This window comes from Antedon mediterranea, chromosome 5 (assembly GCF_964355755.1).
Source record: "Antedon mediterranea chromosome 5, ecAntMedi1.1, whole genome shotgun sequence".
Lineage (NCBI taxonomy): Eukaryota > Metazoa > Echinodermata > Crinoidea > Comatulida > Antedonidae > Antedon > Antedon mediterranea.
Window position 1 is genome coordinate 26,943,538 of NC_092674.1, and position 16,459 is coordinate 26,959,996.

At 36.2% G+C, this 16,459-nt stretch overlaps 1 protein-coding gene across 6 annotated transcripts in view; it reads left to right on the plus strand.

The window, feature by feature from the left end:
- The window catches only part of LOC140050149 (protocadherin Fat 1-like), an 88,016-nt gene that overhangs the window by 63,553 nt on the left and 8,004 nt on the right, over positions 1-16,459 (plus strand). For all 6 annotated transcript variants that reach the window (XM_072095209.1, XM_072095210.1, XM_072095213.1 and 3 more), the window contains exons 9-24: positions 1,816-3,311; positions 3,641-4,040; positions 4,380-5,009; positions 5,124-5,435; positions 5,856-6,070; positions 6,657-6,801; positions 7,417-8,492; positions 8,967-9,120; positions 9,351-9,584; positions 9,912-10,289; positions 10,685-10,899; positions 11,242-11,385; positions 11,733-12,963; positions 13,098-13,258; positions 13,529-14,813; positions 15,196-15,363. In XM_072095209.1, coding sequence (XP_071951310.1) covers positions 1,816-3,311; positions 3,641-4,040; positions 4,380-5,009; positions 5,124-5,435; positions 5,856-6,070; positions 6,657-6,801; positions 7,417-8,492; positions 8,967-9,120; positions 9,351-9,584; positions 9,912-10,289; positions 10,685-10,899; positions 11,242-11,385; positions 11,733-12,963; positions 13,098-13,258; positions 13,529-14,813; positions 15,196-15,363 — 8,244 coding nt within the window. The remainder of the gene's footprint in view (positions 1-1,815; positions 3,312-3,640; positions 4,041-4,379; positions 5,010-5,123; positions 5,436-5,855; positions 6,071-6,656; positions 6,802-7,416; positions 8,493-8,966; positions 9,121-9,350; positions 9,585-9,911; positions 10,290-10,684; positions 10,900-11,241; positions 11,386-11,732; positions 12,964-13,097; positions 13,259-13,528; positions 14,814-15,195; positions 15,364-16,459) is intronic.

A 16,459-nucleotide genomic window follows, 5' to 3' on the forward strand; every position in this document is an offset into this window, starting at 1 on the left:
TGCCTAGGTAGCTAGCTTTTTACACAAAGGTTACAGGATACCTTAGGGCTGGTACTAAAAGTTGAGGGCAGTTAACAAGTTTTAATCCAGCTGCTCCTCCTCCTTGCATACAAAAAAATATAGGAATTTAATACTAATATGGGAAAAAGGATTTATTTTCTGTTTATTCTTGCCATAGTTTAATAAGATATAAACACATAATGTGCCAAAGTCCGGTACAGTTATTTAATTCCTTGACTTTCAATCCATATTCCTTCATTTAAATCATGAATATTCCTGTAGTTGCGATCGATGTCTCTGATATTCAAGCCTGCCTGTCTCAATGATTTCTTGTTCTTATAAACTGGAGAGGACGATCAATCGGATATTCCCTCTGGCTTATGAACTCAACTTTGTTAATGACTTTGCATTTGAGACTGACTTGAAAGACTGATTTATACCAACTACAAAATATAACTTGATGTCATGAATATATATCTCTATATCAAGTTAAAATCCAGCTATATAATACTGTATAGCAAAGTATATTCACTTCAATATTTCACTCTCACTTACTTTATTATTGTACACCCTTATTTTAGGGTATAATATGGTACCTGTATTAGTGTACACATTATTTGGTTTTTTTTTTTAAAGTAAATAAGATATCACAGAAAAATATTATCTTTTTTTGAAACATTTTGACTGGTCCTACACACTATTCAATGTTGGCGTTCACACAGTCAAACATTTAATAGCAAGCAAACCTTGGACAGGCAATATCATTTTTTCTCTTCTTATTCAAAATCAATAAAATACTTTATTAAATTTTTTCCTTTGATATTTAATTCGTAATCAAATTTTGATTTAAACAAATTTTTAATTATTTTTATTGATTTATTCAATTGAAAGATCAGATAAGATATGATTCATAAAACATATTACATGTTTCATGATAATTTAATTTCCAATATTGAATAAAAAAATGCGTTTACAAATCAGGCTCGATATTTCCAAGTAAATCGGTAAAATGTAATGTTTTATCGTCAAAATTGTACAAAAAATAAAATGATTACAAATTTATTGCTTCCTGGGAAAGAAAAAACAAATGACACGTTTTGAAAAATATAATTTATAGGGAAAAAGTGTAAAAACTGTTTATGCCATAGTTAATGATATTATTGTTTCTTCAAAATATGCGACTGTAGTTGAGAAGTGTGTGTTTTTTTTCATAATTATTTGTTAATTATTATCTCAACATTGTTTTATTTGTTTTCCTAAACTATTATATTTAATCAGTAACCAGAAATGGCAAAAGGAAAGGTTTGTTACAAGACCTGCCCACCTACATCCTAATCTCCAATATTCCCCTCGCCCATTAGTGTAGTACCACAATCCATTTTAAACTTTAACTGCTTAATATTGTGAAAATAGATTTTAACAAAGTTTTTTAACACTTTTGCAGACTTACTTCGTATGATCTTTTCATATTTTTATTTTACTTTTTATTACAAAATTGTTCACTTTGTAATTTAAAATTGTTAATGTTTTTTTTTTATTTTGCAAAAGTTTGTGAAGTATGTGTCTAAAATTTTGAAATAACATTTTTTAGGAATTTAGTTTTTTTGATTTTATCACTAATTCTTTAGCACAATTTTCACATTTTTAAGTCTTTTAATGTTAAGAATTCACTTTTTTGCAGTTTAATTTTTTTCACAGTTTCCACATTTCTAACATAATCTATGTATTGTGCTTTTAAATCTCTTTTATTTTTGTGTTTAAATCTTTTAGTTTTAATGTAGTTTATTTATTTTTATTCTTATTTCTCTTTTTTAGGAAATCCTGATAATGATTTTTCAATAATGCCGGCTTTTGGGTATATATCCGTGGGTGCGGAATTAGACCGCAGCAAGAAATCTTTTTACCAAATGGTAGTCAGAGTACAAGATCATGGCGTTCCAATAAAAAGTTGCACATGTAATGTGAATATTACTGTAACAATCTCCGACAATGCCCCACCAAAGTTCCTCATCAAAGAATATATGGAGAATGTGTATGAAAACCTTCCAGCTAGAACGCCAGTTGTTGTTGCTGAAGCTGTTAGTCAGTCTTCAGTCGTGTACGAGATAATAAACGGTAATGAAGCAAACCACTTTGAGGTCAACCCAAGCACTGGGGTCGTCTCCACGTTGGTACCTCTTGATTACGAAGCTCAAACGGTATATAATATTACCGTTCAGGCTACTAACATGGTTGGACTCTCAGCAATAGTCTTTGTGATCGTTCATGTAGAAGATGTGAATGATAATGCGCCCGAATTCCTCTACACCATGTACCAGGGCAACATAACCGAATCCAAGCCTCCAAACAGCCCTATTCTTGACAGTTATGGACGACCTCTAGTGATAAGTGCGCAAGATGAAGATAACGACCATAACGCCCATCTTCTCTACCAAATTATTGAAATTGAAGCGCAGAAGTATTTTAAGATTGATGCTAACACCGGTGCTATCAGATCTAAGGTGTTGTTAGATCATGAGGAAAGAAGCCAATTTAAATTCACAGTACAAGTAAGAGATAGTGGAGAACCACAACTACAATGCATCAATCCTGTTGATGTACTAGTCACCATCGTCGACATCAATGACTCCCCACCAGTCTTTGATAAAAATGTCTATGACACTCTTTTAGTTCTTCCAACATACAAAGACGTTGCTGTTGTCACAGTGCATGCAACTGATGCAGATACTGCCAGCATCACAAGTCTTGAATATTCCATCACGGCAGGAGATCCAGAAAAGAGATTCTCGATAAATTCCCTAACAGGAACAATCACCGTTGTAAATACGACAAACCTTATGAGGAATTACGTACTCACTGTTACCGTTTCTGACGGTATGAACAAAGGTACCACAGAAGTGCGTATATCAGTGCAACAGGCGTTAGAATCCGAACTACGATTTGCAAAAGACAGCTACTCTGCCGCGATAATTGAAAATGACCCCACCATAAAAATCCTCGCACTTGTGTCAGCTGTTGGAAATGCGCTTAATGAGCCCCTTGAATACAGGATTCTAAACCCTGACAAAATGTTCAATATCTCGAAAACCTCCGGCATTCTTCGCACAATGGGGATCCCATTTGATCGGGAAGCCAAACAAGAATATACTATAGTGGTAGAAGTGAGTGACACAAGGGTAATTCCTCGCAGAGCGCATGTCCTGGTGAACATTAAAGTACTTGACGAGAATGATAATGTGCCGATGTTTGTTCACGTCGATTACAAAGCAGTGGTCCAGGTAGAAGCAGAGGTTGGAAGTATCGTGCGAAAGGTATGCAATGTTAAACATTTGGTAATAAACTGGTTTGTGGGAGGAGGAATGGGCAATAGGTAATTGGTGAAATTCTGCTTTAAAAATTTAATTTGCAATATTGGGAGAGAACACTATTATAACAGCTTTGAAGAAGACTAGTCTCTTAGGTAGACCCGGGGCCCATTTTCCCCATGGCATCATTTACATCCTCACTAATATTCGTAGCAGCCTAACAGCCTCATTATTTGGTCATTGTCCATTGATCATTATCCATTTACAATGTTGTATAACATCTGTAAAACTGAAATACAAAAATATTTACCTAGCTTTCCTTCTTTGTTTTATAGGTTATTGCTATTGATCACGACATTGGCCGAAATGGAGAAGTCAAATATTCTCTAGTTGATGGCGGTGACAACCGATTTAACATCAATGCAACAAGTGGAGAGATCATGCTTGTGAAGAAACTAGATCCTGGTAACCAGAATGAGGACTTTATACTGAGGATAAAGGCTAGTGACAAAGGTACTAAGAAACATAGTTCCGTGGTTGATGTCCCGATATCTGTTATCAACAAGGCCATGCCAGTATTTGAGCAGCCTCAATATACAAAGACAATTGCCGAGGATATTCAGCTTCACACCGCAATTCTTCACATCCAAGCTACCAGTCCTGATGGACGCAAAGTCATCTACAGTATCAGCGGTGGTGATGATTTTAATCAGTTTGTAATTACAAATAAAACAGGTATGTTTCTATTTCTGCCACACATTGTTCCAAAACTTGTACTCCAAGACTGGATTTGGTACTAGTCCGAATTACTCTTGTCTGCAAGGATTTTTAACACTTCAATTTTTGGGCTACTCCAGTTCATATTATTGGGCTTACTTTTAAAAACAAGAAATGAATCTGGACTAGTAAAATCTACGGGAGGGAAAAAAAATTACCATAAATTGAAAATCGCATTCAGCATAAAAAAAAGTTACAAATGTCTATATTATATGATAATTTTGTAATATTACATAAAAATTATAGAATTGCTTTTTATTTCTTTACATATTGACTAAACTTTTTTTTATATTATAGGTGCATTAAAAGTGGTTGGCGCCATGGACTTTGAGGTAACGCAAACATTCCGACTGACTGTCCGTGCCAGTGACACTCTGACCGGTGCTTATGCCGAGGTTGTTGTGGTTATCACTATCGAAGATATCAATGATATTCGCCCTATCTTTGAAGTTCCAGAATACACCAACACACTTTCCGAGGCAGTCGCCGTTGGAACGTCAGTAGCCAACGTGAAAGCATATGACTACGATGCTGGGAAGAATGGAGTTGTGATGTATCAAATCGTTGAAGACGGTAGTATGACGGATAGCTTTTACATCGACTCGTACAGTGGGTCAATCCTTACATCTAGGGTGCTGGATTACGAGTCTATCCAGAACCATAATTTCCTTGTGAGGGCGGTTGATGGTGGTGTGCCGCAATTGAGTAGTGAAACTCGTATCACTGTTAAGGTTACAGATTTGAATGATAACCCACCAGAGTTTACGCGGCCTAACTATGAGGCAACTATCAGTGAGTTGGCTGGGAAAGGAGCTTTTGTGTGTGTAGTGGCCGCCACAGATCCAGATGTCTCGGATATTAAAAAGCTTACTTACACTATCATATCAGGAAATGATGAAATGAACTTTTATATTGGAAGTAGAACAGGTAAGAAAGTTACGAAGTAAATTTTTAGGGAAAGTGAAATCTTTTATTTTGGAATCAATATACAAAAAAAACAAGAGAAGAAAAAAACAATTTTGTTAAAATGTTTATTTACAGGTATTATTTCAATCACTAACACGCGTCAACCGAATCTAAATCCGAATAAGACCTACATTTTGAACATATCCGTATCGGACACCGTCTTTACCAACAACGCTTACGTAGTCATTAACGTCGATGGCACCAATCAATATGCACCTATGTTTACAATGTTTGAGTACAGCGTCTCGCTGGATGAAAATCAATCAATCGGAACAACTGTGACACATGTGTCGGCCTCTGATGATGATGAAGGAACTGGCGGAATTGTTTCATACTCCATCATAGGAGAAGATATGGAGAGTAAGTTTATCATCGATGCCACAACTGGTGAGTGTTATTTATTATTTTGGGTTTGACAGTCAGCAGCTGAATATCACCATTCAAAGTTGTTTGATTTTGTTTATGATTTAAACCTTGTATCTGTATATGGCAATCTCTTTGACCATATTTTCTAATAGCCCTTTTACATTGCCATGCAAGAAGTTTACCCTACACCAGGACGTCAACACCTCCATTTTTGTCTTGTGTATGGCCCAATATATGTAAACTTTGAAGTTTTGTTAGATGATGCGAAGGGGGTGGTATTTTACTTTTATTTAAGCCTACTTTCGACCCCTGGTTGGCAACAAGGGCATTAATTTCCACTTTCTTCCTTTTCCTTAATCTTCTTTTTTAACTTACCTTCATATCGCTTCGTTTTTTTTTTAAGCTTTAAAAATTCATAACCATTACCTCTGTTTTAAACAGGTGAAATTACAACTGCCAGTGTGTTTGATCGTGAAAACCCGACCCAACGAACCATGTCCATTCCAATCATGGCGATTGATAAAGGACATAGAGCATCCTTCAGTTCAGTCAAGGTCATCTTAGAGGATACAAACGACAACCATCCAACGTTTGAAATCGCTAAATATGAAGCCTATATCTATCCTGATATGCAAGTAGAAGAACAAGTCTTACAGGTATTGTTACTTTATTCTTTAATTCACTACCCCCACAGGGATCTTGTTTCTACAACTAATAGAGCTCAAGTAAGATTTGAGGTACACCATGTTTTTTCCAAAGAGCTAGTACATTTGCTAGTCTAAACTTTAAAAAAAAAATGTATTCACTCCATACTTTTTTTTGTTCCATTTCGATTAATATGATTTGTTTTTATGTTAATGCAATTTGTTATAATTTTAAAGATAACATTACATGACTACAGACTATTTCCTTTGTAAGTTAACCAACTTTATTAATCATGAAATAAAACAAATTTAGAAACACATGTCCGTCATATTGATAGACAGAGATCCTAGTGATTTCTGACAGTTGATAATTATCTTTGCCTGTACATATATATACTGATATAAGATCCTTCACTTAAATTTAAAAAGGGGAAACTATGTTCGCCCCTGGACAACAATCTTGCCTTTAGCAGAGCTCAATGGTTGCATCGACATCGACTATATATGAAACATGAACTGCACTAACAAGGTGTAATAAGATCAAAAGAATACGGAGTACCTTAGATAGGATATACATTTGTTGTACATTGTCTTACAGGTCTATGCAGTGGATGCTGATAAGGACCAGAATGCCAGACTAACTTACTCCATCTTTGCTGGTGTGAACGATCGAGTCACAGAACTGTTCAAGATTAATTCAGCAGATGGTTCTCTATTACTTAAAGCCCCACTTACTGGCAGAGGTTTGTACAAAAGAAGAATACTGTATATCAGTGAGACCATGGGACCTGGGTATAAAATTTGGCAAAAATGAGGGGATGCGGGTATACTTAGCTTGCATTAATAGATTTACCAAAATGTTGTGTCTTAATTTAGTTGGTGGTGAGATTTTACTTTACAAGGGATCATACTAATGTCATACTAATCCTATAAGTATAGAACCAATTCTTATATAATACAAATCAATAATAATAATTTTCTATTACTGTGATAAACTGTCCTACATAAGGCAAATGTAGTGTCAATGTGATAATGTTATGTGGTTTTTGGTAGTTTTTATCAAATGTCATTTAAACATAAATCCATCTGTTTCTAATTCATTTAAATGTTCTAATAGCTCTACGAGGAGGCAACATTCTTTATTAGCCAACAGGTTCATCCCGTTCTGTGCCTGGTAGCTTTCATACAAGATGAATCATTTAAGAAGTGTGTTTAAATTTGAACAATTTATTAAAAGAAGCCTACTGGTTATAATTGATATTGTGTGCAGGGAAATAAGCTATTTCCTATTCTGCAGCATTTAATAGGAAAGTATGCCACATTTTCAAAGAGCATTATTGTGTATTGTTTTTCTTTAGAAACGAATGTGTTTCAGTTTTTTGTGCAAGCTGTTGACGGAGGTGAGAAGCCACTGAGAGGTGACGCACAGGTTGAAGTGTACATCCTGACCAGACAAGATGTATTGCCTATATTTGTTGATATCATCCCTCAGTTTAGCATCAACGAGAATGCGCAAGTTGGTACGATTGTCGACGTTGTCACCGCGATCCACAACGAAACGCTTATTTATAGCATCGTGCCTGGGAATCTAATTCGTACCAACAACAGAAGCAAGTTCAGCGTAAACAATAAAGGAGAGGTTTTAGTAAACACTTTCTTGGACTATGAAACATGTGCTTGGTATACTCTTACAATTAAAGCGACAACTGATACCATCCCGTCACTCGCATCGTTTAAGGAGGTACGTGTGGATGTGAAAGATGTAAACGACAATGCCCCACGGTTTGAGAGTAGTAATTACGATATTAAGATACCGGAAAATGCACCGGTGGATTACTCCGTACTTAGAGTACACGCCTACGACAAAGATACAACCAGTCAAATTGAGTACAGCTTGTCGAATGAATTGAATGACGTATCCGAAATCTTCTCAATTGATAGCGAGACGGGATGGATAACGACAAATATTGAGCTTGATCGCGAAACAAAGCCAATTTACCATTTTACCGTAAAAGCGAGACATACAGTGGATGAAGATGATGAAGTAGAGGCTAATGTTCGTTCAGCCGTGGCTAGCGTAACGGTTAACGTAATGGATGTGAATGACAGCCCTCCACGATTCACATCCACGTTGAACCCAGTCACCGTGCCGGAAGATATTGAGCCCCCTTTTGTCATAATAAAAGTCTCTGCCGATGACGCTGATGATAAAATGAACGCAATGATCACGTACCATATTGCGGGCGGTGATCCTTTCGGTCAATTTCTTATTGATTCGAATACTGGGAAAATTTCCACTACAAAGATGTTGGATCGGGAATTTAAAAAGAAGTACGTAATTACAATCATCGCTACCGATGGCGTGTTTTTCGATACAACGAATGTTACAGTTCTTGTAGGAGACGTCAATGATAATGCTCCTGTCTGCATCCAGGTTAGCTTAAATTTTTACTTTTTTATTGATAGCATACTTTTATGTAAGACATCAAATTAAAATTAAGATTTGTAGCATTATATATTTAAATCCTAACAAATAGCCAGTTATTTATACAGTCATCAATTTTTAACTTTCCATTTTTTGTCACAGTAGAACCCCTATTCGATGGACACTCTTTTGAAAGTATTCTTTTTCCATGAAATGCAATGTATATGTTAATTAACACTTATGGCCAACCCCTATTCAGTGGCGCATTCCTATAAAGAGGAGAGTTCGCTGGGTCCTGAAAATTCTCCGTTTATAGATGTTCTATTTTATATGAAAAATGTCTGAGTAATGGGACCTCCCACTTTGAAGGAACACTGTTGTATTAACATAGATTGTTACAGAAGTCTTAGAACCTTCTCTTAAACTCATGCGTGTGTACATACATACCAGGCTATATAAATATCACTATTCTCTGTCATTTAGATGCTTTATTCCGAGTTATTTATTGAGAGTCTGGGTGTAAGCAGCTATATTGTTGAAGTCTGGGCGGAGGATGCCGATGCTAGCGCCAACTCAAGGATCACGTTTACACTCTTTGGTGAAGGAGCTGAAGATTTTAATATCGGTTCAGAATCCGGTAAGTTGTTTTTTTCAGGAAAATAAATTTAAAAAATTGACTGATGATGAGAAATTGACAAAATACCTAATGAGTGAACTACCCAAATTGACCTAAAAAGACATGGATACCACTTTTGCCTAAATATTGATGAATGTCAATTTTTCATAAATGGACCCAGTCTACTCAAATGAGGATGTCATAAATCATCATAAATCCTATAGAAATAATTAAACTTCTTTTTTTTATAGGTATTTTAAGAACTGCTGCCTTATTGGATCGTGAAACACGAAGCAAATACCTATTGAAAGTGAACGCCACAGATGGAGGAGGTCTTAGTTGTACTTCAGATCTTATTATTTCTCTTATGGATGATAACGATAACCCACCGATATTTGAACCTACCATTATTACGGAAGCGTTCAGTGAAAACACACCTACTGGATCGTTGTTGACAAGGGTACAGGCTATCGATCCAGATGAAGGTATGACAACAACCAATCCCAGATTTATAATGAATCTGAGAAATTGGTATTCAAACGCATTTTAAAGATTGTGTACTGTTTGCAAGCTTTGATAGGACACTTTCACTCCCTCTTTAAAAAATCCCCCTGCCTCCCCCCTGCTTAGTTATAATATATTATTTGTAGTACAGAGGCATGCTATTCATTTGTGTATCTTTGAATGGTAGTCCTGTACTGGAGGCTGGTAAAACAGTAGCCATGCCTGGAGTATAAAAGGTATAATTTCTAAGGCTTAAAAGATGCTTGAAATTTTATAGTGATTTATATGTTATTTTTATTTCTTTTTAGGAACAAACCGTCAGTTTGTGTATTCCTTCATTGATTCGGCTGGAGGTATGTTCGGCATTGATCGCAAACTAGGAATAATCTCATTACTAAAGGGTTTAGATCGTGAATTCAGAGACACATACAATTTAACCATACAAGCCACCGATACACAGAAGAGTGAGATGAGTTCAATCGCATACTTGGTAGTGAAAGTGTTGGACGAGGACGACAACGCACCTATCTTTGAGTACGAAAATTATCACGTGAACGTAAGTGAGGATGTGGATGTAGGTGCGAGTATTTCCAAGGTTCTCGCAACCAGTGAAGACATTGAAGTGATAACTTATTCGATTACAGGAGGAAACGAACACGGAAAATTCAACATTCATCCAGACTCTGGTACAGTTTAATAGTTTTTAATTTTTGTTGATAAACTAGCTTGGTGGTTAACATGCTTTTAATCCCAAGGTGCATGGTTCAATCCTGACCTAGTGCCAGTGTCGTAACTCACATCTCTTTCTACTCCACTCTCTAAGCTTCAAATAAGACAAAGCATGGTTATAGTTTATCCATCCTATAATTGGCAAGTTACTTGCTGTTCGATGTTTTAAAATAAAAAAGATTGAGCAAAATTAAAGCTGCTGAAATTATCTTATCTTATAACATGACAAAAAGGCCCTTAAAAAAGAGTGCTTATTTTATGACGATCGTTCTGCTTTATTGCTGCTACTAATGTTGCTATTATTTATTGATACTACTATTTATTAATATCTTTTTTGTTGACAATTGTATAGGTTTGATAACTGTTGCTGACACGCTGGACTTTGAGGAGTCCAGAGAGTTCTACCTAACCATTCAAGCATCGGACAATGGTCAGCAGCAACAGATTGACATCGCCACAGTTAACATCATAATACTGGATGCAAACGACAACAAACCATATTTCAGTCAACAGATCTACAATGCTGTGATCAACGAGGCATCACAAGTCGGAGATAGTATTGTTCAGGTTGGTGACATTTGAATATATTATAATAAATATTTATATTTTTAAAATGCAGATACAGATTGATATTGTGCTTTGGTTATATTATAACACACTTGATTCATCTGATTATTTGTGAATTATTTTTATATTATCTTTGTACTAATTTATTTGATTGCTAGTGTTGGTTAATTATTTTTGCACTTATATGAGCCCAATCAGAAACAAACGATAGCCTTTTGCCAAAACATAAATTGAATATGCAATATATCATTTTTTCAAAAATTTGTTTGAAAAAAAATTATTTTTTATTTTTGCTACGTTCATGAAATTTACACAATATTAATATTGTTTGCTTGTGTGTAGGTTTTGGCCACAGATCAGGATTCTGGTGACTTTGGCAAAGTACAGTATAAGATAGTGAGGCAGAATCTTCAAGGAGAGCCCAAGTTTGAAATGAATGAGAAGGATGGATTGATAAGTCTAGCAGCTCTTGTAGATAGAGAGGAGGTTTGTACACTAGATTTCCTATGTAAAGCTTGGTTCTTACAATGACATAACCGCAAGTAACTTTGACCATTCATGACGCGATGGATCATCCGACTGTCGTTTGTGATTGGGTAACTCACTTGCGCCTACTTCAAGTGGGAACCAGGCTTTAGTTCTCACAACACTAGTTTTCCTATGTTTCTTTTTGACTTTGGTGTGTCTCCAGCCCCTCCCCTTGTTTCCCCTTGCCTCACCTCCAACCCTTCTCTTCAATCCAATAAATATACTTTACTTAATTACTATACTAATATAACTAGTAATATTTACAAATAGGCAAAATTAAAATTGAAACTTTTATTTTGTTAAAGATGGCGGCATACACTATAACTGTTCGTGCCATTGACGGTGGGAGTCCGCCTATGTCTACCGATGTCTCCATCCAAGTGATAATAAGCGACATAAATGACAACAGTCCTCGTTTTTCAAAGAACAACTACACCGTTGTTATCCTAGAAGAAACATTCCCTGTGACCAACCTGAAATTGCTGGAAGTCAGTGACCTTGATTCGCTAAATAATGGACCACCGTTTATGTTTGAGATCACACAAGGCAACGAGGAAGGTCTGTTTGGAATCACGGAGACTGGGATGCTGCAAGCAGTCAAGCACATCAGTCAGAAGGAACCGCGAACGGTTAGGATCGTTGTCAGAGCTACTGACAGCGGAACTCCCAGCTTATCGGAAGAAACATACGTTAATGTTATCATAACAGAATCCACTCATCCTCCTGTACCTTTCACTCCGCTACAAATATCTATCAATAGTTTCCCTGAATACTTCCCAGCTGGATTTATTGGCAAGGTTCATGCGACAGATTCAGACAGTCATGATGAACTGGAGTATGCCTTTGTGTCGGAACCACGACAGTTCAGCGTACAAAGTGATAGCGGGAAAATCTTCATAAAACCCAAACCACAAGATGACCACTACGAGCTGAATGTCAGTATTACGGATCACAAGTTCATCGTATATGCAGATGTCTTTGTCGATGTTGCCTTTATCTCACAAGATATGTTGGACAACGCTATGATGATCACGGTCAGAGGTGTCTCTACTGAAGTCTTCCTCTTTGACTACTATGCTATTTTTAAGAACTCTCTTGCCGGTACATTTGCCTTCTCTGACCAACAAGATGTAGATGCTGACGACATAAAAGTTATAACAATCCAAGAATCAAGCTCTCAATCCCAGAGAAGTCGGAGAAGTGCAAAATCTCAGGACGTGGATGTAATTTTTGCTGTGCAACACTCGACTAAGAATGATGTGTACTTGCGGCCTAAACCACTGATCCGCCTCATCAACAGTAGTAAGACCAGCCTCGGAGAGCGCATGGGTATTGAGGTTGTATCTGCATACTCCGACATCTGCCAGATGAACACATGTCCAAAGAATGCTCGGTGCAAGAGCAAACTCATACAAGATGCTATTAGACCAGCTATCGTCGCATCAAAGAGGATGAGCCTCGTCTCCGTGCGTATGGACTGGGATGTACAGTGCATCTGTAAGAGTGAGGGTGAATGCGGAACTCCTGCTCCACCTGGTGAGTCATTGCTAGTTTCTGTTTTTAGATTTGTTCCTAAAAACATGATTTTTACTTAATAATTGATATTTATTTGTTTCTGTGTGAGTTATATACTGATAGGGTATATTAACCTATTTTCATTTCTTTCATAGCTCTCGCAATGAGCTTCTCCGGTAACAATTTTATGCAGTATACTGCTGGAGGAAATGAGCTTTTTGATAGAGCAACTTTCTCGTCATCGATTCGTACCATCCAAGCAAACGGAATCATTATGTATGGTGATGGAAATCTACCAGATTTCAGTCTTCTTGAGGTCAGTTAAAACATTGTTGTTTGCATTTTAATAATCTTGTGTGGAATACAGGATTTCCAACCAATTTACTACTACTATTAAGGTTCAATCTTTGGGACCCAACAAAGCATTAATATGCGTGTCCCCTGAATAGTTGTTGCCCATAGTTGTAAAACATATATTGTCCCTCATTGGTTTGAAGGTCCTCCTAATAGGTATATCCCCTGAAAAGGTGTGTCTCAAATTATCAAATGAATTAAATCTGAAATGCAACAATACTTTTTTTTAAAGATTAAGCATGGTTACGTGCAATACAGTTTCAACTGTGGCAGTGGTGAAGGTGTGATTACAATAGAACAAACTAAGATCAATGATGGCGAATGGCATCAGGTTGAAGTCAGGCGTGTCAACAGCCAAGCATTTCTGACCTTAGATCGCAGCATCACAGAATCCGGAACAGCTCCCGGCAACCATGAAGATGTCAACATCGACAGAATCTACGTAGGAGGAAAAGTTGTCGGTGATAAAAAGCGTACAAGTAGGGATATATCATCAGTTTCTAACGGGTTCCAAGGATGTATGGAAGATGTGTTCTTGAATGGACAGCCACTTACTGCATCTGGTGATGATGTTGATCCAAGTGCACCAGGTACCTGTCCTGCCGTGTTTCCTCAACATTGTGATAGCAACCCATGTCAGAATCAAGGCCAATGTACCAATCTTGATTTCAGTTATGAGTGCAAATGCGCATCAGGATGGCACGGACTACGGTGTGAATTCCGTGACAGCTGTATTGATGACCCTTGTCAGAATGGTGGCATGTGTGAACGGATTAAAGATGACTTCAATTGTGTATGTCCTGGAAATGAAATTTGTACAAACTTCTGCGCCAGCTCGCCTTGTCTGAATGGAGGATTATGTACAGAAAGTCGTCAAGGGCCAAAATGCGTGTGTAATCAATTTGAAGGTGAACGATGTGAGTTTGATATCGACGAGTGTTTATCAAGTCCATGCAATCCAGGTCACTTCTGTAAAAACCTCCCTGGCCTGTATAAATGTCTGGACTGCAGTATGTCAACTGAACCAGAGTGCAATGAAGTGTCAATGAACATCAAATCAAGTCCTTTAAATTTTAACAAAGAAGAAATAATCGGTGGTGGTTTATGCATATTCATTATTATCATAATCGTTATTATCTTTACGCTTGTTGTGAGACGCCGACGTCGACGCCGTTACCATGATACAGACTCAAACCAACCGGTAACGAGGCTTGACAACAGGCATGACTACAAACGTGATAAGGTCTCGAATCTTGATGTACACCACGTTGTTCACAACCCGCCACCTGTACCGATTCGTCCGCGGTCTTATACGCCAAGTAATCATAACTCGTTGAATAATTTAAATGATAACGAGCGTTATTATGATTCTCATGATGGGCAGAATGTGTATCAGGGCCTACCAGTCAGTCAGCCACCTTCTCTTCACCCTATTCCATCCAACTCTGATAGCGATTCCATTGCAAAACCACATTGGGACTTTGATAACAGAAGTGGAACTGGCAGCTTTGTTGATGGTAAGTTTTAATCTATATTTACTTGCATACATCTCGTAGCCCTTTCACCATGCCTAGAAAATATCTGTTCACACACACAAAGGTGCACACTGTACAAAACACAGGTGTTAAGACGATGTAAAATAGGTATTATATACTGCATCATAAAATTTTCTAAACCTGTTATACAATTCCTCTGTGGTATTAGTGGTTGACACTCACCCTGTAAAAAAAATGCCATGGTTCAAATCCAGCCTTATAGTACATTGGTATTTACTTGAATGTTTGAGAAGATGGTACTTTTAGAGTCTTTTGTATGCTAGTACCTTTAACATAGCAATACTAAGTGATAATATTTTAAAACGTCTAACAATTAAAATCAAATTTTTATTTTTTAATAAAGGGAAAGAGAGTCACCATAACATTCCAGTAAACGTCCCCCCTATTCATCAACCCCCTCCCCCTGTCAGACCACCAATTCGTCACCCCATCTACAGGAAAGATGCGGACCTTACATCTATGAGTTCAATTAACACAGTAAATACAGAAAATGAAGAGGATAATCTGCCAGGTTAGTTTTTAAAACTTTTGTTAACACAATAGTAGATCTGGTTTACACTGGCGTCTGTAAAAATTATAATTTACTTTTTTTACTGTCACTTTTATAAATATTTTTTTCTTCAGAAACATTATCCTCTTTTACAACCCTTGACCTGGGAAACTTATGTGGACAATTCATTATTGCCAATATTTGTTAGTCTATAATCTATACTCTATTGAACAGGTTATCTGAAATTATTGTATTTATTTTTTTATATATATATATTAAACACAAATTAAAAGTTTCCTAATGGTTTAAGATTTAATTTTAAATTTTTACCTCTTTATTGTTTCATTCAACGTAAAATAATGTGCAATTTAAAATCTTTTTTTTTTTTCGTTCATGTCTGTATTCACATATGTATTTATATGTTTACTTTTCATTGATAAATATATTTTTTACACTATTATAAATTGTCCTGCATTGCAGATAAATTGTTATTTTAGATTTAGTAGTGTCATTTCTGAATTTAATATAACTTATTTTGCTGCTACTTTTGTAATGGTAGTGCGTATGTGTTTACAGCACATAGTTCTAATTGATAAAGAGATCAAAGCACTTTATACACATGTCAGATGCTATTTGAAATTGTTCACATGCAGTTGTTTAATTATCACATGTAGCTATAAAATTGTCACATGTACTTACAAGCCTTCTACATGTAGTCCATGGAAATAATCACATGTAGTTAAAGAATGATCACATGAAGAAAAGAATGATCACATGTAGTAAAAGAATGATCACATGAAGTAAAAGAATAATCACATGCAGTCTTCACATTTTTTTATTAAAATTTGTCGAGTATTATACATTTATTTACAAGTAGTATCTTAGTATTTTTTGTAGTGCTTTTATTAGTTTTCATTGAAATAGAAATATGACTGCATGTCATTGTCTTTTGAATGAAAAGATAATAAAATCACATTTTTATTTACTAAAACTATCATTTATATTACTGGTGCATTTTTAAAAAATCATCAGAAATGACCTTTGTATTCACAGATTGTGGGTGTAGTGTTGTGTCGTTTTATTTTTACTGCATTGTTTGATGTGTTTCTCACATTTC